The sequence below is a fragment of the Astyanax mexicanus genome, chromosome 1 (genome assembly GCF_023375975.1).
Source record: "Astyanax mexicanus isolate ESR-SI-001 chromosome 1, AstMex3_surface, whole genome shotgun sequence".
Taxonomy (NCBI): domain Eukaryota; kingdom Metazoa; phylum Chordata; class Actinopteri; order Characiformes; family Acestrorhamphidae; genus Astyanax; species Astyanax mexicanus.
In genome coordinates, this window is record NC_064408.1 from 110663595 (window position 1) to 110690685 (window position 27091).

The 27091-nt window shown below is 36.4% G+C and overlaps 1 protein-coding gene across 1 annotated transcript in view; it reads left to right on the top strand.

The window, feature by feature from the left end:
- The first annotated feature begins 1783 nt into the window (after positions 1-1783).
- Positions 1784-27091, top strand: part of tmem67 (transmembrane protein 67) — a 28048-nt gene continuing 2740 nt past the window's right edge. The window contains exons 1-24 of the mRNA XM_007229446.4: positions 1784-2003; positions 3674-3762; positions 3856-3946; positions 5075-5174; positions 6060-6129; positions 6629-6700; positions 7558-7620; positions 9668-9822; positions 11619-11727; positions 12353-12439; positions 13856-13921; positions 14010-14166; positions 14347-14470; positions 15768-15873; positions 15973-16029; positions 18033-18131; positions 19357-19455; positions 20104-20190; positions 20308-20407; positions 20697-20836; positions 21656-21796; positions 24836-24916; positions 26417-26533; positions 26636-26752. Coding sequence (XP_007229508.2) covers positions 1808-2003; positions 3674-3762; positions 3856-3946; positions 5075-5174; positions 6060-6129; positions 6629-6700; positions 7558-7620; positions 9668-9822; positions 11619-11727; positions 12353-12439; positions 13856-13921; positions 14010-14166; positions 14347-14470; positions 15768-15873; positions 15973-16029; positions 18033-18131; positions 19357-19455; positions 20104-20190; positions 20308-20407; positions 20697-20836; positions 21656-21796; positions 24836-24916; positions 26417-26533; positions 26636-26752 — 2523 coding nt within the window. The 5' untranslated portion in view covers positions 1784-1807. The remainder of the gene's footprint in view (positions 2004-3673; positions 3763-3855; positions 3947-5074; positions 5175-6059; positions 6130-6628; positions 6701-7557; positions 7621-9667; positions 9823-11618; positions 11728-12352; positions 12440-13855; positions 13922-14009; positions 14167-14346; positions 14471-15767; positions 15874-15972; positions 16030-18032; positions 18132-19356; positions 19456-20103; positions 20191-20307; positions 20408-20696; positions 20837-21655; positions 21797-24835; positions 24917-26416; positions 26534-26635; positions 26753-27091) is intronic.

Consider the following 27091-nt stretch of genomic DNA (forward strand, 5'->3'; position numbering starts at 1 on the left):
AATAATACAGATAATAATACAACAAGTAGAGTCTTATTTAGTTTGTGTGTAATGATGGAGGTAGTGCAGTTAAAAACAGTAAAACAACAATGAAAACCAGTTGATGTGAAAACTGATGTCAGCCATACAAACAGTGCAAGAACGCAGATGTGTTATACCCAGATTAAATTTAGCAGTGCAAATTTGTAGAGATGTAAACAGTGGGCAATAAATAAACTATTAGTACAGAAAAGGGATAAAACTATAAAAAAATAATATAACAGGGCATATCAGAAGGTGTGTTCACAGAGATGGGGATATGTTGATTGTATTCTGTACTATGCATGTTTGTCCCTTCTAGCCTTTAGCCCAGATGGGTTCATGTGTCCAGCTGAACTATTTCTGAGAATTCTATACATGTTGGAATGTCACATGTGGTTTCAGGTAAACAACGTACCGCTTCTCAAAAGGTCATTTCTATATATATGGTGAAGCTGTAAATAGGGTGGTTGGAATTCTTTAGGTATGCAGAGTACCATATAAGTGACTGTGAAAGAGTATATAAGCTGTTCAAAACACAAGACTGGGAGAGAGAGAGAGAACTGGGACACCGAGAATTGACAAGCTCTCTCCCACACTTTGCTTCTGATTGAAACAAAATATTTTGTTCCGATTAAGAAGGCAGTGTGCACTGAGTATTATTTCAAGAAAGACAACCGTCCAAGAACACCCAAAGAGAAGTCCTGGAAGGACAAGAAGACATAACAATGTCCATTGGAATGACCATAGTGGCCAGAATGAAAAAGTGTCACAGAGTTTTTAGTTTGCTGTACTTAGAGTCTTATGGCCTGGAGGGAAAAAGAGGGAGTATATTCTGTTTATTGAGTCCTGCATAGTCAAGTCAAGTAGTTTTATTGTCAGAACAGTATATGTACAGGACATACAGTGAATTGAAATTGCGTTACTGTCCTACCAAAAGTTACAGCAAAAAAATAAATAAAAAATAAATGCAACGCAATAGTTTATTTTACTATTTAGGGATGGTTTGTGGTATAAAAATACAGTTAATATCAAATATTAAAAAAAAATACAATGAATGAAAAAAAAAATGCATATTTCAGTTCATTAGGTTTCATTTATATATTAAGGACTAAACAGAGATTGAGGACAGAAAATAGCATCCTTATATTTTTCCATCACTGGAACATACAGCACTGGAAAAAATATAACAGACCACTTTACTTTTTGAATCAGTTTCTTTGATTTTGCTATTTATAGGTAAATGTTTGAGTAAAATGAACATTGTTGTTTTATTCTCTAAACTACGGACAACATTTATCACAAATTCCAAATAAAAGTATTGTCATTTAGAGCTTAGAGCTTTTTTGGCAAAAAAAAAAAAAAAAAAAAAATGAAATGGCTGAAATAAAAAAAAAGATGCAGAGCTTTCAGACCTCAAATAATGCAAAAAAAAAAACAAGTTCATGTTCATAAAGTTTTAAGAGTTCAGAAATCAATATTTGGAGTAAAAACCCTTGTTTTAATGCATCTTGGCATGTTCTCCTCCACCAGTCTTACACACTGCTTTTGGATAACTTTATGCCTTTACTCCTGGTGCAAAAATTCAAGCAGTTCAGCTTGGTTTGATGGCTTGTGATCATCCATATTTCTCTTAATTATATTCCAGAGGTTTTTAATTTGGTAAAATCAAAGAAACTCATAATTTTTAAGTGCTCTCTTATCTCTTTCCAGAGCTGTATAACTGAACTAACTGGGAGAGGAAAGGAGTGTTTATCGCCGGAAGGGGCGGGGCTTTTTGTTCTGCACCATGGCGACGGGGACGCTACAATCACCGCTTATTTTCCTCTGCTTTTTCCTCATATTATTGCAGTTTAACCCGTTTTTCTGCGAGCAGTTCTCTATATCTTTCTCTCAGCCGGCGGACTGCGGTCCCGGGGGGTATTTCGATATATCCAGTTTATCCTGCGCGAAGTGTGGAGCGAATCAAATCAGCGGGAAATCAGGTAGAGCTAACCCAGCTAACGCTAACTAAATAACAGCAGCAGCAGCAGGAGCTAGCGGGGCTAACTGCGGGCTAACTGTGGCTAGGTAGGGAACAGGGCTTTTAATTTAGATAATAAAACAGATTCAGGGTATATATCTGTCTGATACAGCTTCTGTTCACTGGTTTACTGTTGTGTTGGGGCTGTATAGCACTACCACCACCATGGCGTTGTTAGATAGTTAGCTAACTAGCATAGCTAACTATTTAACCTAGTTACCTAGATTAACGTTAGTGAAGTTAACCCTCTATGGCCAAACTAAACCTTACAAGTAGGGGTGGGTGGTATGGCCCTAAAATAATACCACAACAATATTTCATGGTATTTTGACGATAACCGTACTGTTGGCTATATGACAAAACACTGAATAAAAAAATAAAGCATACACTACTACAAAATTAAATTACATTTTATTATTGCATATAATATGATATGGCACACCCCTAAAACTTTTTAGCAGATTTGTAACAGAAGTCAATGATCCAGAATGTCATGATACTAATAACGCACTCCATATATCTCCATATATCCAGGATTAAAGTTAAATAAATTATACTGGACAGATATAATCTGTCTCTAGTAGATAATATATAACAATTATATTATTATAATATTGTTGGACTGGAACTCTTTACCACACCTGAGTCCTGCGTGTTCGTTGTATGGAGAATGAAGACTCTCAAGATCAAAAGTGATGTTCCAACGCTCACAAGTTTATTGACAAGTGCCAGGAGAATTTACACTCAGAAAGCGATCAGCATACCCCAGTGAAATTCTCGGCCCCGCTTTGATCTGACCCCTGTTTTATATGAAACTGCAAATTCTGCATCGTAATGTGGACGTGCTTCCAGAACACGTTGCACAGAGTCTGCATTTTATATTGTCATCATCTCCTTGGCCAGGTCCAATCTGGCATCCGGCGATAAAATCATCTGAAGGAGCGAACTTCTGCTTTTTAAGCGCTGAAGAGCAACTGGTGCATTAACATTACTGTAAATGCACCAGAATTAGCCTAAAGGCTATTTTTCATCCGTTGTCCCTGGACAGATCTTGAAATTGTCCACCTAAAAAACAACATGAAGATTACAATGAACAATGCAAATATAAAAGAGCAATAAAACAGATATAACACAGTCTATAAGTTTGCTAAAATACAGCTGTAGCTGAAAAGACAGCTGTTTGAGAACCACTGCTTTATGGCATAGTGTTGCCTCAGGCAACAAACCAAATCTTTTGTTATTACACCATATCATGCCTTATTACATTCCTTCGGAACCATGGAGCAACATGGAACAACAATACAATAGTCAGTTTGTGGCTGTTTGGTGGGTGGGGGGGTCAATTCCGTCTTTGTGTGTTGAGGAGTCTGACTGCCTGGTGGATGAAGCTGTTGCAGAGTCTGGTAGTGGAGGCATGGATATTCCATTGTCTTCTGCCGGACGGCATCAGAGCGAAGAGTGAGGGATGGGTGGGGTCTTCTACAATGCTGGTGGCTTTGTGGATGCAGCCTGTGGTGTAGATGTCAGTGATGGAGGGCTGTCCTCCATCTGCTGTAGGGTCTTGCGATCTGAGCTGTTGCTAACTTTAACTAAGCTTATTATCATTAACCTGAGGTTTGTGCTCTGACACAGGGTTGAGCTGCGTGTGTCAGACAGGTTTCAAGGTGCTAACCAGCAATGGAAGATCAGTCACCTGTCAAAAGTGCCCTGACTCAAAACCGGTATTAATCTGTCCGCTCTGTGTCTTTAAATATATTACCATGTTTATAATATGCATTTAGACAGTTAAACAATAACCCGGCTGTATTTTGCAGGGTGTTAGTCAGGATGGTTACGAGTGTATCCAGTGTCCAAGCGCTGTGGGGGAGGATGGTAAATGTCAGTGTCCTGAAGGAAAAATCCTGGGTGAGTATTTTAGATCGAACAGACGTATTAACAATACATGATGGCTACTTGTGGACATCTTGATCCCATGTTAAATCTGTTCTATGATGTCAACATTAAAATACCTTATACTGTGGTTTAATTTCAAATCCTTATTATATCTTGCTTTTTAAACTTAAAGCTGAACATTTTTAATACCCCAGAAGACATACAAACAAAGCACACTGATGTTTGATATACATTATTTGGTATTTTTGTTGTGTTTGATCAAATAATCTAATTAAGCGGATATTTGGTGCATCCCTAAAATATGCATAGCCATGCAACATGTCATGACTAGAAAAAAAGGGTTTACTTGCACATTAAAATCACATAATGGACCCTTTATTTTTTACCAGTGTAGAACAGACAGGACACTGAATACACACAGCGTGAAAGAATGTCAGTGAGGAGCACATTTGAATAGACAGAGGAAAAGGTTCGGCCTTGGAGGACTCTTTTATTTTGTTTCAGGCTTGTCTTTATCTTTATCAGAGCAGCCTTCAATATTGTATTCAGTGGTGTTGTATTCTGTGGTGCAAGTGCATAATGTGTTTTTATAAATATCTGCACTATAACACTATAATCTGTGTTTTTGACAGCAAGGGTTTCCTGCTTGTACAACTCCTATATCCTAAATGCATGCAGTCTCTGTCTGATGCTGTGATTTAAACATTAGCTGTGGTACAAGGTCACAGTGTAGCCATTATGTGGCAAAAGAAACATATGAATCCATTATGAGTAAAAGCATGCTTAAAACAGTAAAATAATATTTATGTTATATCAGCACTTCCTAAAGTCTATTAGTCTTGCAATATTGTGAAAACTCTAAATATAATGTTATGACTTCAACCACCACAAATATATAGCCACCACAGTTAGAATCAATGGTGTTCCACTGACATGAATATAGTAGAATAGCTAGCATCCACACATGCACACTTTCGCTGAAAGCACTCAATGATTAAATGTAAATTCTATCAGATATCTATGTTTCTGTATTTTTGTGAGAAAATAGTTTTTGTATAAAATACATTTTTAATTATTCAAAATAATAGATTTTTGAATTAAATAATTAAATAATTGTGTTTTAATTATTGTGTTTTTTAGTGGAAAGAAATGTGAGCGGGTCTCTTCTACAAGAAGCTGTATGTGAGGCCTGCATTGGAACAGAACCAGACTTTTCTGCCCCAGATGCCAAAGGCAACAGGTGACCTTGTCCTTTATAGCCTTTAGTAATGACTACATGTGTACCATTACATTAACATTATTTATGAAGGATTATGTGGTACATGGGAGTGGTACATGGGGCCCACAAATGACTTATTCTTGGATCCCTGTTAATATGAATAGTTTGGTAAAGAATCAGTATAATATGTTTTCAATGCAGTTGATCAGACAAGACATGTTTGGTATGTGAAGTTAGCTTTTTTAGTTTAGAAATGGGGATGCTGTAATGACAATATATTTCCGACTCCATTCCTCAGTCCTTTTTAAAGGCTTAACAATCTTAGACAAGTTTCTTTAAAAATAGCATAGAAATATTGTCCTTTTTTAAGCAAACCAGTATTATCATGAAGTAATACTTATAAATATAGTTGATGTCCAACAAGATGTTCAGCCACTTCTGTGTAGTGCTGCCACTCCCATACTTCACTATTAAAGATCTTCACGTTTACCATGAGTGTTGCGCACAGATTGAATTTGGCATATGCCTTTAACCCAGCGGTGCAGTAAACACACACATACTCACCGTATGTACAGCCTTCACTGTGGCACCTGCAGATCAGTGAGTGTTAAGGCTTTTGCTTAAGGGCCCAGCAGTGGCAGCTTAACTTCCTCGGGCATTTAACCCACAAGACTCATCAATAACCCAGTGCTCTAACCATTGAGCCACTATAGTGTTTGTTGATGACTGGACAATCGTACCTAACTATATTTTGCTATTTTTCTGCCTAAGAATATTTTTTAATTAAATATCAAATTTACTTATTATCTCATCACTCTTAATAAGGTTTTTTTATACTTTTGTAATACACTTTATATATGAGTCGCCTCTTCTCTTTTTGGTTATATTGTGCATTTGTGTGTCTAGGTGTGTGAGATGTCAAGACTCCTTCATCAACACCACTCAGTCATGTGTGTGTGGGTCCCCGAACATCCCGGTAAGATTTTTTTGTCTTTTACCTTTCCCTTATACAGACAGATACATTGAAATTAATTTTCTTGGGCACAATAAAAAAAAATTAAATGAAATGTTTAAAAGAAGTCTGAATAATGAACATGAACATTTTTTGCAGGCTTTAGTTACTTCTGCAATTTTTATCATTAAATTATCTTGCCTTCAAAGAAAAAAGCAAAAGCATATTTCAAACTATTTATTAGACAGTTTTAACAACCCAAAAGCAAAGCATATAATAAATTTGTCAGTAAAATTGGTGCAGTCTTTTCTCTGAAAAAGTTTGATGGATGGATTTTTGTTGCATCCCTACTACTTAATACACCAGGAAGGCCCTGTAATGTATGCTATTAGGATGAAATGCTTTTAAACAGAGTAAACTATAGGAAATGTATTAGAATGTAGAAGTGCTGTGTAAAGATGTAAGCGGACTACCTTGCCACATCATATGCTGTATAAGGAATTTTGCGATGTTTCTGTTACAGGCTGGGGGAATGTGTTTCCCTCCTGAGAAACTACCTGGTACAGTTGTGTCCACTGTCAGCTTTGCTCAGCTGGTAAGCACCCGGCTCATGTCCTCTTAAACATATAGTGGCAGTTTCCCAGATAGGGTTTAAGCCTAGTCTTGGGCTACACAGCATTGTGAATAGAGATTTTTTATTGAAAGGAATATTTTGTCTGCAACTAGGCTTAATCCGTGTCTGATTAAGCTTTGGGATCAACTATATTTTAATTTCAATAGAACATTTAAATTAAAATCCATGTATAGAAAACTGATTCTGAGTTTATCATTTTTTTTTCCAAATGATTCAACTATTTATTTATTGGTCTCAGACATCATGGTGCCCTGAAATGAGCAGGATTGTGTAAAAGCTGTGGTAAACTGTAATGGTGAAACTGAAATATATGAAAATATCCTTAAATAAAGTCTGGGATGTGAACTCTAATCTCACTTGATTGGTTTGATTTTAAATGTTCTGTGCAGAGAAGCATGTGGGAACATGCATTTTTTGTCCTACAGATTATGAAAGTCACTTTAGCTCAGGCTAATTACTAACTAGTTTACTGACTGCACTGCTAGCTCTTTTCTAAGCCAGTCCCAGAGGATCTTTGTTTTTGGCTGCAGTCATTAATGTCTGTAGCATATACATCACTATTAGCATAGCAACACTATATGTCTAGATATTTGTAGAAACAGCTAATGAATGCATTCAGCTACTTTAATGCCTAATTATTATGCCTAATGGCAGTTATGTCTTTTTTTGCCCATTTTTATTTTTTGTTGTTCTTTGAAATAGTTTTTCATGTACATTTTCTTTACATTTAAAGTAAAATAAGCATGTTCATTCGTTTTTCTGTGTGTGCTCACTGATTTTCACTGCTGCTTACTTACCTTGTCAAATTTGTGGTTCAGGGTCTTTCTGTTCCTTCTGCGTGGTTCTATGGTTTCCTCTATTCTTCTGCAGCTGCATGTCTGGTAAGTAGGCCACACACACACACAACTTCACCTGCAGTTGATTTTTTATGCGTCTCTTTATACAATCATACTAAAATGGAAGCAATGTCAGTGGCTAAAATGGCAACAGTTTAGCGATCTCCTTTACAAATCCCAACAACAGGGATACAGTTTATAAACCAACATGAAGCAGAGCATCATATACTTTGTGTGATTCATTTCAACCACACTGCTAGCAGTATATATACTCAAGCGTACATCTCTGCATGGTTCACCACATCCTTCCTGCATTTGTTATTATGAAAGATGCACAAAAATATGTTCCAAGATAATGAGTATTGTTTGAAACACTCATGTTCTAGTTTATTTATTGGATTTAATTTTACCACCACAAAGTTAACTTTCATATAATGATATTTGAATTTGAATCCCAGAAAATGGATATCAAATATAATTAAATTACTTGTCACATCTGATAAACATCATCAGTAGTGTTAAGCATTTTGCCCACATTTAGGATACCAAGTAATTTATTTTACATTGTGTTGTAGAAAAGAAAATGAAAGGTGGGTCGTCCGGGGTACAACTCCCCTGCGTGTTCGTTTGATAGAGAGAGTCAGACAGGTGGAGTGAAGTTGAAAGCAAACCAAGTATTTATTACACAGAACTGGATCCAGGAGAACATACAAAGAAACGGTTATCAGCCGTCCCAGTATAAGTTCTGACCCCCCTCTGATCTGACTCCATGTTTATACCCCAAATGACGTGAAACCTGCTGATGAGGCGTTGCTAAAATCATCTCATGTTAGCATGCGTAATTTCACGTGTTAGTACTCAAGTTTCACGTGTCTGACCGGACCACTAGTGTTTGGCCTTGATTGTGTCCAGACGGACAGTGTGGTATTGTTTCAGGAATTGACTGGGTCCAGTCAGACAGTGTGATATTGTTCCAGTAATTAGACAGTGCCGCCCTCCCTATGTGCGCGCGTCCTCCCGCTTTGGTAGGTGAAGGACTTTGCACGCACAGAGAGAAAGGCCGCACTGTTCGTCCCGAAGCCTCCTTTGTATCAATTTAGTTCATCCAGAGTGCACTAGCTGATGATTGATGGTCGTTAGTCAGAGACATGCAGTAAACGAAATGCCTCAAGCATGAGCTACGCAAGTCACACAATAGATCTCATATGTTATATGTTAATGTGTTAGTGGCGCGTGGTTAGACCGCCATACAATAGACCCTATGTGTTAGTAAACGCCTTATGTATCGTGTGGGTTAATTTGTCATAATAAAGTCTGTGTTAGTCACATGCCTGATCAAACAATGTTTTACTATATATGTAAAGGATATATTGTGATTATTGGTTAATCTTCTATATAAATGCGTGTAAAATACACTGTGAGTAAAAATGATCAAATGTAAGGTGAGTATTGGTTAATGCATATAAAATACAAGGTTTCACACAATGATTATGTAATTATAGATACTAAGATAAGTAATCATAACTGAAAGATATTTGTCAATACACCCAAAGTGTAATAAACATTTACTCTTCAATTGTAAGCTGGGTTTTAAGCAGTTTAACCTCCAGTCACACCTTTTAATTCCACTTACAGTAATCTGTTGTCTGTCACCATATTTATCCTGTAGCTCTTCTATTATATGAAGCTGTAGCTCTTCTATTATATGAAGCTGTAGCTCTTCTATTATATGAAGCTGTAGCTCTTCTAGTAAAAACTAGATTTTCCCAATGTTATTAGATTTTGCAATGTCTCAGATTTTTTACAGAATTAAAGGCATTTTAAAGCGAAGAATAAGTGAAAAATCTTTAACTAAACTTGATTGTTTCTTTAAAAACCTGCAAACTAGGGCTGACCAAAAGAAATAAAGAATAAAGGAAGGTTTAACCTATCAAATCTAATAAGTAGAATGTGTGACACCATTCTTGCCACATTGCTCTCTTCACCAGGTGAGGGGCAGGTAGTAAGAGGAAGGACTGTTATAAGCACTGGGGAATTATCCACTATTGAACATCTGTAATGTAACACTGTGTTTGTTTGCTCTGTCCTGTAGCTCTTTACTAATCTGACAGCTTGTCAGGCTCTGGGGAATATGTGTGTGCTGAACATGCACTCCACAAGTAGCACTGGCAATGACGCCTGCGGCCTCTACAACACCATCTACAGAGCTACCGCAGCCCAGGGCAACAGCCAGAACATCCCCTACTGGTATATACATGCACCCACACACTCACACACACACACAAACAGTCCTAACACACTGCCACTTCACTTCAGCCAATGAAAGTACTGTCAAAAAAAGAATACTGTAACATAAGAATATACTTCTAATAATAGAAATAATATTTTTTTTTTGAGTGTTCTTATAGAATTATTAAAGAATAGAATAAAAAAGCGTATTCTGTTTTGCAGACTTTGTACTATTTCATCGCTGTCCAATGAAAAACACTTATCTCCAAAACAGGAACTTTACAGGAGAGAAAAAAAAAACAATGTAAGCTTTCATTGGAAATCAATGGCTGTGACCGAAATGGCTCCCTATTTACTAGTTAGGGCACTATTGAGTATGTCAGCCATTTTTCTTTGAGTGTCCGAATCGTAAGGGGGGATTCGAACATGATTTTGAGGGCACTAAAAACTCCTCTAATGCATCATGATTTATAGTAAACGTCGCTGCTTACTAAGCGAGTTAAATGTGTCCCAAAATGCATTGCTGGTCTCGCTACTAAGCAACAGAACAAACGGAGCGGGCAGCGAGCCATCAGGGTTGCCAGATTGTTACAGTGGGATTCAGATAAAACCAATTCACTGTGTAAAACGTATTTTAAAGCTGCCAAAATACTGAGAAAACCACCCAAACAGCTGATGTTCATCATGTCAACAATATTACAGGGTTTATTTCAACATGATCTTAAATAAAATACCTTAAATATCTTAAATATCACTAATTACAAAAATCCAATGATACAATTTTGTGCATTGTATCATTGGACACACGAACCAAAAAAGTAAATACAGTACATAAAAATAATCTTAAGCAAGCAATGAAAGAAATAAATACTCACATATAATAAAGAACATAAACACAGCTTCAAATTTCCATCAGTATGACTAAAAGCTCTGTCTCTGTCAGGTTAGACATCTAACTGCAACACTGATGAGTTCAATTTCCAAACTCCTAACACTTGGTAGTTTTGTTCACTCGTCAAATCACAGCGTTTCCTCCAGACCGTTTTAGACACAACTCACATTTGGCATGAAACCACCCAATCTGGCAACACTGCGAGCCGTTGCACGCTGTTAATTTCAGATTTTCTTCATGTAGATCAATAATGTGAGTATTTATCTTTTAAACAGCGTAAATATATTAGGCAGAGAAATGACTTCATGATCAGCTCAGTGCTTCACTAACTTTAATTTCAGTGTGTTTATGGAGTTTTAAACACAGCTCAACCCTCTCACCTGTGTGTGTTTATGCGACTGGTGCTGGCGCATGATAATGAGTTAGTGTCCGAATTCACTCCTGTTTTACCACTACTTAGTGAATTACATAGTGTCTCCCTAAATAGCGCAACACTAACGAGGGAGTAGGTAGTCATTTCAGTCATAGCCAATGTAAAAAGAGTTTCTTTTTCAGGTAATTTTGAAGAGTTTCTATTGGTCCGTTCATCAAGAGATTTTGGCACAGTGCAAGGAACAGTTTGTCTGTTCAAATTATGTAGTAAACTAAAAATCAACAAAAATGGGGATAAGTGTTTTCCATAGGACAGTCTAGTGGTTTGTGGGACTCCACATACTTGCCTTTCCTTTTATGTCTAATGAAGAACCTTTATTGCCAAATTGTAACTCATTTTGGGGCATTTAGGACAGTCTTTGTTGGGAAAAGCCTTTTACTAAAAATAACATAAACCACTATAATAAAAACTAAATTATCATTCCGTTCTAGGGTCCTAAGACATGTATATACATGCATATAAAAATTTGTTTGTATGTTTTGTCTTAAGGAGGACTAACTTACCCTGGTTGTATTACGGAGACCAGCCAGGACTGGCATCAAGAGTTCTGCAGTCTGAGCCGCTGCCAGTGCCCTTCAGCTTTAAAGGTGCAAATAAGGTGAGTTTGTGTCTCCTACTTATATTTTGATCAACATTTTTTTGTGCTTTTAAACTGTAAAAAAGGGAAAAGTCAGGTACTCATACTCACGTTTAGATTTATTTTATAATCTCAGTTCAAGGTCAGCAGTTAATTTTACATTGGGCCATTTAATTTAATTTTAAATTTAAATTTAATTTTAAAATTGATAAATTTGATAACAATAATTAAATATTGTGTAAGAGGTTTAATCTGCCTCTCTCCTTATCAATTTGTTTATTTCCTGTCAAGTTTTAGGATTCAAACTTATAAGATCAAGCAGGCAGTTAGACAGTTGCACCAGTCTAGAGCTGTGAGAACATCTCAAAGAAATCTCAAAAACGTAAATGTATCCAGAACTGTGTTTTTATGTAGTATAATTTCACAGCTCTGGAGTGGCCTAACAGTCTAACTGCTTCTCATCAAATGTGAGGAAATCATAAATAAAGTTGGCTACATAATGAATACAATAGTCCCTCTAACAGGGAAATTATGAACACTATGAGAATGAACACTTTGTGTCCGTGTCTGCAGTGTTTGCCTGTGTAGCTCACCTCAGTGGATAAGATTGTGTTTGTATGTATGTATGTGTGTGTGTTGTCCTCAGAACACCAATATCGAGCTGCTGGCTGCAGTTTACACAGTGCAGGGAGAGTTTCTCAGATGGGAAAATGTCAGAGGAGGGATCTTGCAGGTAAAGAAGTACTCTGACCCCACACCACATAAACGCTGGACACAAATCACCCACTCATAATTACAATTATCTTATAGACAATTACAGACAAACACATTTAAACTAAACACTATAATAATAGCACTCACTGTTGTGTTATTTATTGAGCACATTGATTAAACATCTACAGTGCAGGCTAAAAAAAAGTAAGTGAAAAAGCATCACGCAACATCTTTATAGCCTATGGAGTTACCGGTACATTCTTCAGTAAAATATTTTGAAACTTCTGTATATTGAGATCTATTGTGATTTGATTATAAGAATTAATTTGTCAGAGTAAAGTTTTTTGTGCCCTTGTTCAATAGGCACAATTGGGCAACCTGCACTTACAGGTTCTCATGTCCTGAAACACAACACAATTTGGCAGTTACTCCTTGGAATACTCCTTATTTGTCATAATAGAGCAGGTCTCAGACACGCGCAGATGCAAATCAAAATATACGTTAATAAATAAAGTATAAGAGAAAGGGAAGATCAATACTGGTAAACAGCAGCTACAAAGAGACAACATACCAGAGTAGATAAACAATCCAAAGGTCAAAACACGGAAAGGCAAAAGTCAAGTTCGCATATGTGGATAAACCATCAATACTTAGCAAGGACAAAGACCAAATGAGCCCTTTTATAGAGCTAATTCATGTGTCTAGTACTCAGGTGATTATGTGCTGATGTCATGTGATCAGGATTGGGTGTGATGTCACTGTGTGGTGCATCCTGGGCAATGTAGTCCAGAGACTGCAGATCGCAGGCAGAGCCGAGTACGGAAGAGATAGAAGTGACATTAATATAGATTCACTTACTTTTTCTAGCCGGCACTGTTGATTTTTACTCAGTGTGCTCAATAAAATATTAAAAGAAATATTACAAGAATTAAATTTTTGTTATTATTTTAGACGTAATAATAAGGAAAAGATTAGAGATTTTATAATTTATTTTGTAATCAGTGTAGAAATCCAGTTTATGTCAAAGGACTCACTTACTTTTAATTCTATTGTAATTAAGTAAGAGCTGAGATTCAGGTAATGTTACTGTTATGTAGATAGTAAGAAGTGTACATCTCTGTGCTTACCATGATTCAACCAGTTCTCAATGAGATCTAGTGACGTCTAAACTTTCAGCTTAATTGGATTTTTTTTATTTGGGTACAATTTAGTATTATATTCAAAATATGTATAAAGATATCGCTAGAGGGAGATTTTAGACAAGAGTGGAAAGTTTGCAAAACATCCAATTTGTCCTGTTTTAATTTTGTTAATAGACAGATTTTAGTAAAGTATTTTTATATTAAATATACATACAGTAGATTTTTTTTATTTTGACTGATTGATCATTTTCACAGTAATGCAATTAACATCATATTGATTCTTTATTACTTAGCTTTGTCCAGACACTGTAACAAGACAACAGGCTGCTTATACCTTTGGGACGGCCTACAAGCAGAATGTGAGTATCTCTGTTGACTGTCCATTCATGCTGTGTGCACATGTACTATATGTTTTTGAGTGTGTTTTGGTTGTGTTTTCTTCCTCAGTGTGTCCTCTCCGTGTCTGACCTCCTGTCTGGTCAGTCAGAGCCTCTGTTCTTTGACATCTTCCTGGTCCAGCAGAAGACTGCAGGAGATAGACGTCTGCTGGCAGTTCCTGTGCTGAACCTCAATCTGCAGTTCAACGGCCAGTTTGTCAACCAAGGTAGCATCTTTTCATCGTTAGGAGTCACTAGTCGTATTACATTAATATAAACAGTATATATGTATTAATATGTTTTTGCTCAGTATGGATTGTTCTTGCATTGTGGATGGCACAGTTGGTCAAAGGGCATAGTTTCACACATATAATATCATAATGTGTATGTGTGTGTTTTTCTATTAGCTTCTAACTTGAATAACTGGTACCTCACACAAAGATTGATGCTGATTGACACCTTAAGTGGTAGAGAGAAGAGTCTGAGCTCCACACCCCGAGTCATACGTGTGGCCTCTAACCTAAAGATAAGGTAGTATCCCACACACATCATCCACACACACTTTTAGGGTCCTTCAAAAGTTTTTTTCTGAGTGATGCCAATAAAGAACCATGAAGAGCCAGGGGTGTGACATTTAAAGTAGTAAAGGTCAAATAAAGTGATAGTATGAGAATAATACAAACATTCCCATAATGGAAAAACATATTTATACAGTTTTTCTTATTTTTTGGATATATTTGATTAGCTGAATTGTGTGATTAACTGTGAATAATTGAAACTTTTTTTCTCTTTAAGACTACACTTTTAACAATGGGTATTTACAGCTCTGGACAAAATTAAGAGAAAACTTTAGTTTCTGAATCAGTGTCTCCGATTTTGCTATTTATAGGTTTATGTTTGAGTAAAATGAACATTGTTGTTTTATTCTATAAACTACGGACAACATTTCTCCCAAATTCCAAATAAAATATTGTCATTTAGAGCATTTATTTGCAGAAGATGCAGAGTTTTCCGACCTCAAATAATGCAAAGAAAACAAGTTTATATTCATAAAGTTTTAAGAGTTCAGAAATCAGTCTTTGGTGGAATAACCCAGTTTTTATGCAACTTGGCATGTTCTCCTCCACCAGTCTTACACACTGCTTTTGGATAACTTTATCCCACTCTTCTTCCTCTTGATTATATTTCAGAGGTTTTCAATTAGGTAAAATCAAAGAAACATATACTTTTTAAGTGGTCTCTTAGTTTTTCCAGAGCTGTATATGAAAATATAAGTACTTTATGGCTGGTTTACTTACACTATATCAGGTAAGTTTACTGAGTTTGACAGAGAGCTTTAATAGAGGAAATGAATGCTAGCGTAGCTCCATATTCAACCTTTAACAACATGAAATAAGAAAACATGCCAGCAGGTGTGTGTGTCCATTTATCTCTTTATTTTGAATTCTTATATATTTTTTATATTTTATTTTATTTATTTTGTTTTATTATCTTATCATTTCGTTTGACTAGACATTTCTTTATTAAGTTATAGAGGACTGTGGGAGCACTTGCTGGCAGTGTCTGTGCTAAACCTCAATCTGCAGTTCATCAGACAGTTTTTCAACCAGCTTTTCAGCCCGCAGTGCTTAACTTACGAATCAAAATTTGTGCACAAACCATGTCTTGGCAGATCAAATACATTTGGAGTAAGAGGAAAAGTGTCTGATTGATTTATTTGGCCATACTGCTCTCTAAAAATGTAGTGGTTCATTGGATCATTCAAATTCAGGGTAAGGAGATTTTGGTTAGTTGTTCTTTTAATAAATAACAGTGTTGTACTTAAAAGATTCCAGCTGGTGCCAAACACCCAGAAAGGAGAGGTGTACCCCCCTCTGATGAGTGTGTCCTACTCTGACATTCTCATAACTGATCCAGCCACACAAACCGTAGCTGTAAGTACACTTGTATAGTGTGTGTGTGTATGTGTATCTTTGTCTATGTATGTAGAAACTTGGAGTCTTGATCTGGATGTGTTTGTGTGTATATTCTAGGTCTCGTTCTCTGTGGAGTATGAAATGGACCAAAATGAAGCTCGAGTCAAAACTGATGTAAGTGTAATAATTAGGACAATTTCCTTGCTTCGTTCAGATGTGCTCACTGCATCACTGAGTGTGTTTACATGCACTCAGAAATCCATTCACAATTGTATTACTGGTGTTATGTGATTATTCGGGTAGTCATGTAAAGAGCATGATCGGAGTACAATCTATAAGTTATATAAAAAAAATCTAATAAAGAGAGCTGGATTTTAGCTCAGTAATTCTATTTCTCAGTGCATGTGTTTACTCTTAGATTTCTCTTTAAATCATCATCATCTTCTAGCTGATATATTTTCATATTGTGGATCGGTGTATTTAAAAAAAGCTGCGGCATGAAGACTGTTTTTTATTTTTTTTACATGAGGTTTACGACATCTGATTATTGTAAGAATATGGAGGAGTTTTGCCTCACTATTCAGATTCAGATTCAGATTCAGATTACTTTATTTGTCCCCAAGGGGCAATTTAAAAGGGCATAAAGAGTAGCTCAGAGAAGGGCACGCACTCCCTCCAACAAATACTACACACAATACAGACACAACCACAGATACACCATTAGATTAATGTACCACCATCTATGTTCATTGTTCATTGATTAAAGGGTTAATATGTGTGTTACTAAATCAGCATTTTACTTAATTAGTATGTTATTCAAGCATTTAGCATGATTCCTGATGATTCAAGTTGTGACTTAGAATGTACGTATATTGTGTCTTTGTGCTCAATGCACAAGGCCGGGTTTTTCTTGCAACTCAGCATGATTTATTTCACAGGTGTCCAGAGATACTGTGTTTTTTTTCCCAGCGGAGATAAGACTTTTTGTACATGTAATCTATAGCTGAGAAGGTTGAGGTGACCAGGTTCTCGGCTGACGTATAGGATGAAAAACTGCTTAGGTGTCAAGATCCGGTATGGGGTGAAGAGACTCCCCACACACGACTGGACTAATGCCAGGCGAATGGCTGTACTTATTAGACTCGACTGTCTAGTGAGGAGTAGAGTTGGGCTTCTCCCTGGTTGGACTAGAGAGCGGGAAGTCCTGGTCACAGAGCCGAGAACTCTGGAAACCTCAACTTTCTCTCACCTTTGGGGTTTTCCTCTTATTTTCACCTTTTTATTTCAATTCATTTTTAATCATCTTTTTTTTACTCAATTTTTGATGTACCCAAAAAGAAGAAGATTCTTTTTTTTTTTTGGATTTTTCCCCATTTTCTCCCAATTTGGATATCCAATTGTCCCACCCCTTTGTGCGTCCCCATCACCGGTGACGCCCGTGACCCTTGGAGGATGCGGACGAGCACACGCCTCCTCCGACACGTGTGAAGTAAATCACCCCTTTTTTCGAGCTGCTGCGGATGAATCATTGCCTGAGCAGCTAGCGCGCTCGGAGGAAAGCACAGCGGCTATTCATCCGCTCACAGACGCCTCGTGCTGCCCAGCGCCACCTTGAGTGTAATGGGGAGAGAGCGCCATCTACCCACCCCAGAGGGAGCAGAGCCAATTTTTCTCCCTCTAAGCACCGGCAGCTTGATGGCAAAGCTGCATGAGCGGGGGTTCGAACCTGCGACCTCCCGCTCATAGTGGCAGCGCGTTAGAGCTCAGAAGATTCTTTGAATAAAATCTGACGGAACTACAATTTTGGACTGGATCTCCTTTTCTTCTTTATGACGCATCACGCCAGATACATCAGAATTCAAACAGTAGATCAATAATCTTTCATCATCATAAAAAGTTATCATGTAAACTCTGAGTTTTCACATTATCTGATTACCCAAGTTCATGTAAATGTGTTGGTTGGATTATGATGTGCATGTTAATGCAGTCAGTGTGTGGGTTTTTCCCTAGTGTATAAATTGTATTCATTGCATGGATGGGTTAATGGCAGAGGCAATTTCATATGTATCCAGCACAAGCTTTCATGCTTATCAAATAGAAAAAATGTAATTTATGATGTGTGTTAAATTCTGTGTGAGTATTTGTATTATTGTGTGTTTGTGTGTGTGTGTATCCAGATTGCTCTGGGTGTACTGGGCGGAGTGGCTGTAGTGTTCTCTTTACTGAAGACAGCGAGCTGGAAAAGAAGAATTTCTTCTCCTCTTATTGATGTGCAGGCAAGTTCACACACATTCACACAAAACATACATACACATCTACTTTTTTATAATTGTTCACACTAAATGGTTTCAGGTTTCATCATATAAAATTAAATATAAATCAGTAATAACAATGCAATACAAATTGGCATTTAAAGGGGCAGTTTATTTATTGAAGGGAAAATAACCCCTTTAGCTGCAGCTCAGTTATGAGTTATGAGCTGAACTGCACACTTCAGATCGTGTCTCAGTGTCTCAGTAAAAAAATAAATAAAATAAGGAAATTTAGAGTGGCTCACTTGTTTTTTTGTTCTGACCTGAAGATCATGGACTGATCATCAAATGTTCTCCAGATTTTCTGGTAATGAGCAGAATCCTTTTTCTCTTTAAGACTACACTTTTAATAATGGGTATTTACAGCTCTGGACAAAATTAAGAGAAAACTTTAGTTTCTGAATCAGTGTCTATTTTATAGGTTTATGTTTGAGTAAAATGAACATTGTTATTTTATTCTATAAACTACAGACAGCATTTCTCCCAACTTCCAAATAAAAATAAGAAATGGCTGAAATAACAAAAAAGATGCAGAGCTTTCAGACCTCAAAAAAAAAAAAAAGAAAAACAAGTTCATATTCATATTTGGAGGAATAACCCTGGTTTTTAATCACAGTTTTAATGCATCTTGGCAAGTTCTCCTCCACCAGTCTTACACACTGCTTTTGGATAACTTTATGCCATTCCTGGTGCAAAAATTCAAGCCATTCAGCTTGGTTTGATGGCTTGTGATCATCAGTCTTCCTCTTGATTATATTCCAGAGGTTTTCAATTTGGTAAAATCAAATAAACTCATCATTTTTAAGTGGTCTCTTTATTTTTTCCAGAGCTGTATATGCAAAATATAAATACTTCATGGGTGGTTTACTTACATTATATCAGGTTAGTTTACTGAGCTTTAATAGAGGAAATGAATGCTAGTATAGCTTCATATTCCACCTTCAACAACAAATATTTATTGTTTGATTCACTTCGTCTTATTTATGTTTTTTTAATATTTTGAGTAAAATATATAAAAAATGTATCTGCATATTTAAGTTTCCGTTGTAAACTATTTTATGGCATTAATTTTTAAAAAATAAGAATTTGCAACTGATTCCAATTTTATTAGTAGTTTATAAGCCACCGTAATAGTCTAAATGTACCTCCTCTTTCATTCAGACTGTACTTTTTCTCTCTTATTTTCCAGACTATTCTGAAGTTTCTGCTGATCTATGCTGGAGACCTGGCGAGCGTTTTCTTTGTCATCACTGTGGGAACTGGACTCTACTGGGTAATCTTCTACAAGGTCAGTTTACATGTTTTAAAAAAAATCTATTTAACAACAAGACAACACAGTCCAATGAATTATAATTTTGCATAAAAGACATCATTAAGCTTTGGGGTTAAAATCTTAGAACATTAATTACTATGAATTATTATACCCTTGTTGCTATTTTTCTTTTTTTGACAAAACATGAATCTGGCAGTTGTTCTTTAATTTTTGTCAAAACTAATAAATAAAATACCAACAGTTATGCTTCAGAATTATTTGATTTGGAGTTATATATATGATCCTTTTTTTATACTGGCTTTCATTGAAGAACTTACAAAAAAGGATTTTCCTTGTCCTGTACAGCTAGAAGAAAAACAATATTAGAATTTGTTAAAGAATAAAATATTTATTATTATTCTATTATACATTTGTAGAATTAAGGCTTAAATTAAATTCATATTTGTGTTTTTCCTCCTCTTTTTAGACGGTGAAGGCAAGTCTCTTTATATCAGTAGTTAAACATTTTCTCTTTGTATTAAAACATTTGTTATGTTCTTCATCCAGGTGGTTGTGTGTGTCCAGTCATATTTCACTTTCACGTCTGTGTGTAATTGAGTAAGTGGGTGATGGAACTTCAGATCAGAACTTAATCAGGTGTGTGTATATGTATGTGTTTCACAGGCTCAGCAGTTTGTGTCTGTGTTGTTGCCGTTGCCGGTTCAGGAGGAGCGCTTTGTGACATACGTTGGCTGTGCTTTTGCACTCAAGGTAATACATAGATGAGACCCACACATCCTCAAACCTAGTCTCCCAGAACTCCAGCCCAGGTACTATTAGATATGTTGCACTCTTATAATGCTCGGTCTTTCTGTGTTTGTTCTGCAGGCAGTACATTTCCTTCATAAACTCTTTGAGCAGTTATCAGTGGACGTTTTCTTTATTGACTGGGAGAGACCACGTGGCAAGTCTACTAAATCTGTAGAAGGTAAAGAATCACTGCAGTTATATTTGGGGATAGTGGGATAAAATAGAAATAATTACTCATGTGGATAATGTAGGTCCAGTTTAAGCTTAAATGATGTTTAATCTATTTATCTGGGGTCAGTGATTTAATATGTCTTGTGATTACTTTTGCCAGTGGATGGGAATTCTTGTTAAATGTATAGTATATTGATATGTTCCTGAGATTTGTGCATAGTTTTTTTGTACTTTCAAAGTTATTACATTTAGTAATAAGGTATTTAGCAGTTCTGTGTGCATTTTTTATTATTCAGTCACTGGTGAAGGAAAAACTTCAGCAGCCCCTGTCAGTATCTGGAGGACGTACTTTGTGGCGAATGAGTGGAATGAGATTCAGACCATCCGTAAGATCAGCCCCACTTTCCAGATCATGGCTGTGCTTTTCTTCCTGGAGGTGAGACACAAAAGCTTCTATAGGATATCTGCAGGTCTACACGATGTGCACTTTTACTGAAAATGGCTGGATCAAAACAAATCTAAAAAACTTCAGGGATTTTAAATATTTACTTTTATTTGTATTTATTTATTCTGTATGATTTGTATAATTATCTGTATATTTGTTTTACTGAATTTACTCAATTTTATTCGTTTTTTTTTCCCAATATTTTGTTTTTTTATTCAACTTTTAGCAGTTGATTCTGACAGAAGCAAATTTTAGCCTATTTGTTGCGAATCTAAGCAGAAGCAGACACAATCATTGTCCCAACTGACAGAGAACATTATAAGAACCTTAAGCAATGTTGTGAAAAGGTTCCAGGAGGTTTAGTTCTTGAAACAAGTTCAAGCATTTCTCACATAACGTTCTCAACTAGACGAATACTTACATTATGGAAATGTTAAAATTAAAATTCCCAAAACTTAAAATTATAACATCTACACAAGTGATGTTGCAGCAGCTTTACCAGAACATATAACAACGTTATATTAAAACTTTCTTAGAGCATCCAGAAAACCTGCCAGATTGAATAGCATAAGAACATTAACTGTAACATTCACAAAACATTCTACTAAAATATTAGCTTAGTGTCCATGACCCTCCACACTGGTAAAAGGTAAAGTTGTTCAGCTTGGTCAAAAAATTAATTAGCTTAATTTTGTGTTTACATGCACTGCTTTGTAAATGTAGCTTTTAGTGTACCACTAACCAAAAAGCACTGTGTGTGTATGTGTCTGTGTGTGGTGTGTCTGTGTGTGGTGTGTGTGGCGTGTGCAGGTGGTGGGTTTCTCCAGTCTGGCTTTGAGAGACAACTCATCGGAACTCCAGCGCTCTGCTGAAGCATACACTCCAGCCTACAGCCGCATACTACGCTATGGTATTGCCTCCACCATGTGGCTCTGCATTGGTTTCATACAGGTACACACAAACACTTACTACACACCTAAACACACTTCCTGCAAGAAGCCCTGTAACACACAAGAACACACCTCTGAGAAACAAGGATTTAAACTACAGTAGATCACTGGTTTATTTTTTATTTTTTTGTATTTAAAACACAGGGTAATGGGGCTCTTTGATCAGTGATTTCGAGGGGATATAAGGAAAAATAAAGGCCCACACCTATGTGTATAATATGAACAACTTTAATAGTCAGATAATATTTTACTATATGTATTAATGCAATCAGTAATAGACTTAAACAAGATTATTCCACAAAACGAGGAGCAATGATCCAAAGCTGAATGAGCAGTTTCACCAGACCAAGCTACCCTAACCAATGTTTATATAAAAAACTATCACAGACCATCACGACAGATGATCTAATTAAAGGCATCAGTGAATTTAATTAGTAATCTTGCTGAACCTGTAAATAAATCATCAATTAATACAATTCCTGTCCATTCTAGTGATTTAAGTCTGTCTACAAATCTCTGGTAAGTTCCAGCATTTATCCTCCAGAGAAAAGCAGGGATCCTTTGAAATGGCAGTTAGTTGATTCAGAACCACAGGTCTTGTGGTTAGAAGAACCCCATATAAATCATTATCTGAAAGGGAAGTTCAGTTAATCTGGTTCAGGGGTTTACGACCCCAGAAATGCTCAATTTAGGTGTTCTGGAGAGGAGGATGTTTATACAAAGGGGTCACCGGGTGTCAGGGTGTCAGTCTGCTTACAACGTTTTAAAGAGAGTGGGTACAATGTGTGTTTAATTTAAGTTTAATGTGAGATAAAATGAATAATTTCACTACAAAAGTCTGTGCTATTTAGTTGTTCTTGTGTGCTGATCTATGAAAGTCATGTTATGTTGTGTTATTTGTTCAGCAAATACGTTTGTGGTGTTTTTGTACATCTTTTGGTCTCTCGTTCAATTCATTTAAATCAACAGTAAATATAATGTACACAAATTATGCAAATAAATTGGATTGAATTGCAGGATTTTTTTCTGGGTGCAACTATTTGTTGTACAAAGTATAATTTCCTCTTCATAAGATTTTCTGTGTTTACTGTATTAATATATAATTATGAATAGCATCATTCAAACTGTGGTTTAATCACAATTTTCCATTAGCATACACTACACAATTAATTTAATAACATGAGACTCGCAGGGTAAGAGACAAGGCAATAAGGCTCTTTGATCAGTAATTTTGAGGGAATATGAGAAAAAATGCACTCCCACACCCATGTATACAATATGAACAACTTTACACTACCTGGCCAAAAAAAAAGTCACTACCAAAAAAAAAATTGTCACACACTCCAAAAACTATTTGGTTGGACCGCCTTTAGCTTTGATTGCGGCACGCATTCACTGTGGCGTTGTTTCTATAAGCTTCTGCAATGTCAGAAGATTTATTTCAATCCAGTGTTGCATTCATTCATTTTTCACCAAGAGTCTTGCAGCATTTATGATGGTAGAGTCTGACCAACCGCTGCACAAAGTCTTCTCCAGCACATCCCAAAGATTCTCAATGGGGTTTAAGATCTTGACTCTGTTGTGAACAATCCATGTGTGAAAATCTCATGATCCCTCATGATGATCTCATGCTTCCTGAATCACTCTTTCACAATTCCAGCCCAATGAATCCTGGGATTATCATCTTGGATTATGCTTGTGTCATCAGGGAAGAAAAAATCCATTGTTGGAATAACCTGGTCTATATTCAGTATATTCAGGTAGTCAGCTGACCTCATTCTTTCAGCACATACTGTTGCTGAACCTAGACCTGACCAACTGCAGCATCAACCTCACATAATTTACTTAAATCCAGGTGGAGACTTTTTTGGCCAGGCAGTGTAAAGGCTATCAATAATAGGCATAAACAGGGCTAATATGACTGAAAAGAAGGCAGACTAACCTCACCACACCCAGATAGTCTAACCTATGTTTATATGAAAACTTTCGGACCACCACGACAGATGATCTAATTAAAGGCGTCAATGAATGGGATTAGTGAACATCATCCATGGATGAGATTCATTTTGCTGAACCTCTAAAAGACAATTCATGAATACAATTCCTGTCCATTCCAAGAATTTAAATCTGTCTACAAACCTCAATATGTTCCAGCATTTGTCCTCAAAGCAGGGATCGTTTGAAATGGCAGTTAATTGTTCCAGAACCCCAAGTGGCATGGTTAGAAGAACCCCATCTAAATCATTATTTGAAAGGGAAGGTTCAGTTAATCTGGTAAGGGGGTTTACGACCCCAGAAATGCTCAACTAAGGTGTTCTGGAAAGGGGGATGTTTATACAAAGGGGGCACTGAGTGTCAGGGTGTCAGTCTGCTTGCAAAGTTTCAAAGAGAGAGGGGGTATAATGTGTGTTTAATTTAAGTTTAATGTGAAGAAATGATTGAGATAAAAGGATTAATTTCTGCTGATTTCACTGCAAATGTCTGTGCTATTTTTTTTGTTCTTGTGTGCTGATCTATGAAAGTCATGTTCTGTTGTGTTATTTTTTCAGTAAATCATCAGGATAAAAAAATCATGATTGTGGTCTAAATATAAACTGCTGTAATTATAATATGTTCCAGACAGTTGCATCAGACTCGAAAACCAGACTAATGACCTCATATATGTCACATCTTTCCTGAGCTAGTTCCTGTTTCGCTATATAATATAAGATGCAGTGGGTCACAGTGTGGTGTACTGCACTTCTGCACTCAGTAAAAGTCTTCAAAATCATGCTAAAATATGTCAGACATCAGCAGTTTATATTCAATGTTTGGTTCTCCTTTTAAACCTCAGTAATGAACATTTTCTCCCCAACACATTTAATATGCCTTTATTATTATTTAAAATTTAGGGAAATTTGGCTCAAAAACATTTTTAGACATATTCTGTTATACATAGAAAATGTATTAAACTTAAGCAATAGCTTAATATTAAGCAATAGCTGAACATGTGAAAAACTAACCTCTCTTTCATTACATGTATTTTGTTTCTTTTCTCCAGTTGATGTTCTTCTCAGTGTTTCATGAGCGCTTTGTTGAAGACAAGATCCGACAGTTTGTGGACCTCTGCTCCATCAGCAACGTGAGTCTACATGGAAACTGTATTCTATGTGTGTGTGTGTTAAGAGAATTGACAATACAGTTAATTGTTTTGGCCACAAATGCAAATCAGATATTGGACAAAATATGTATTTTTATACAGATTTCATGCTATAAAGGTAGGGTGGTAAACCATGCCAGCTTATTTAACAACATAATGACATACTTTTTATTGGCCTTTTTTTGTTGAACTCGTTATTGTCCATTTTTTTCTAAGCAAGGAGCCCAATAACGTGAATTATCCAGTATGACTACTTAGTTTAAAATGTTTGTTATATTTTATTTTTATTCATGCTACATATAAGAGTTTACTTGGCTATTAAGATAAGAGACAGGATAATCCTTTGTTAATTCCACAGCAGGGAAATGTGCAACATTACAGCAGCACAGAGAACAGAACAGAATAAGTATCAGGCAATTTACAAACAATATATAAACCCACCCATTTAAACTAACTACTTCTAACCTCATTTCCTTCTTCCCCTCCTTTACTCTTCTATCCCACTATTTCCATTTGGCCTCCTTTAGTAAATCAGTAACTGCTGTAATTATGTATGTTTTATATTACAGAATGTTACATATCTCTGCACCTTATTCTCACTAGAATTTTCATTGTACCGTATCGGTACTACACTGTACTGTCCTGTCTGTTAAATTGTCTTGTGTGCTGTATTTGTTGTATTTATTGTAGTGTTATAATCCAATGTTGTACACTTTTGCACTTTATGTTGTCTATTGTATTGTGGTTCCATGTTGCACCATGGTTCCGGAAGAGCGTAATTTTATTATACTGTGTACCTGTACTCAGATATAATGACAATAAAAGCCTCCTGACTCTACTTGATATATAAAATCTATATATACAAAAAAAGAGTATAAAAATACTACAAAATATTTATAAATCTAGAAAAACTAAGATTAGATGACACATGGTTTCCCAGTATGTATGACCATATATATAATAGTAAGTGGTAATATTGCACAAACTATGTTACACATGGTTAATTTAGATATTGCACAAAGTAGAGCAGAACTACAACAGCAATAAGTAGATGGTTTTATTGTACAAAGTAATAAATTGTCTGCCCACTGCTGTCAGAGAGGCGTGCATGGGATGTAACAGGTTCTCCAGCACCTCCCACCACATCCTCTGGGTCAAGATGACACCCCAGCACAGGACTGAACTACTGGAAAAGAAATATACACATAAAAATGGCCCCCACTATCCAGTTTAATAAATATGATTAATTTCTTAGTTTTAATAGACTGAGTTTCAGGGGGGCTCAGAGTGGTCCAATGGTCTAAGGGTGTGCTTACACTAAGCACGATCTGGTTAAATCGTATGGCCAGTTTTAATTGTTTAATTGTTTTAATTGTTTAATTTAATTGTGCATTACTGTAAGCGCTGCTGTGCTGAGTAAGTGTGATCAAGTTGTAACTAATTACTGATTAACTAACATTTCTGTGTGTGTGTATAATTCAGATTTCAGTGCTGCTGTTTTCTCACCAATGTTATGGCTACTACATTCACGGGCGTTCTGTTCACGGCCACGCCGACACCAACATGGAGGAGATGAATTCTAATCTGAAGAGAGAGGCGGTGAGGCGCTGCTTATGTTCCACAGTGCTGCAGATTCTGATTCTGTGTGGGATGCTAGCTGACTGTGTTTGTGTGTTTGTGCGCACTTGTTTTGTTCCACAGGAAAATCTGTGTGGGCAGAGAGGGCTGTTGCCGAATTCTGACATTCAGACATTTGAGATTTCCATAACCAGCCGCCTGCGGGCGCAGTATGACCGCATACTGGAGCCTCTCAGCAGAGTAAGCACAGCTATATGTTATTTGTGTTCTTCATTTACACAGTTTAGTGACTGTTTACTATGCTTGGTAGGGGTGGGTGGTGTAGTCCTGTACTAATATTATGATATTTCAGGGTATATTCGCGATAAGGATACACTAGGCAATATAAACTTTAGATTTTTCTAAAGTTCATTTCAAGAATATACTGCTGCAACCTAATAAATATTAAAGTTTTATTTAGTATAAATGTAGCAGTAGTAGTACCTTCAGTAGAAACAGAAAATCTATAAAGCTTTGTCTAGGTTATCGAGGTTAGCAAGGTTAGCTAAAATAATGTGGACTATTCTGGCTAATGGATGC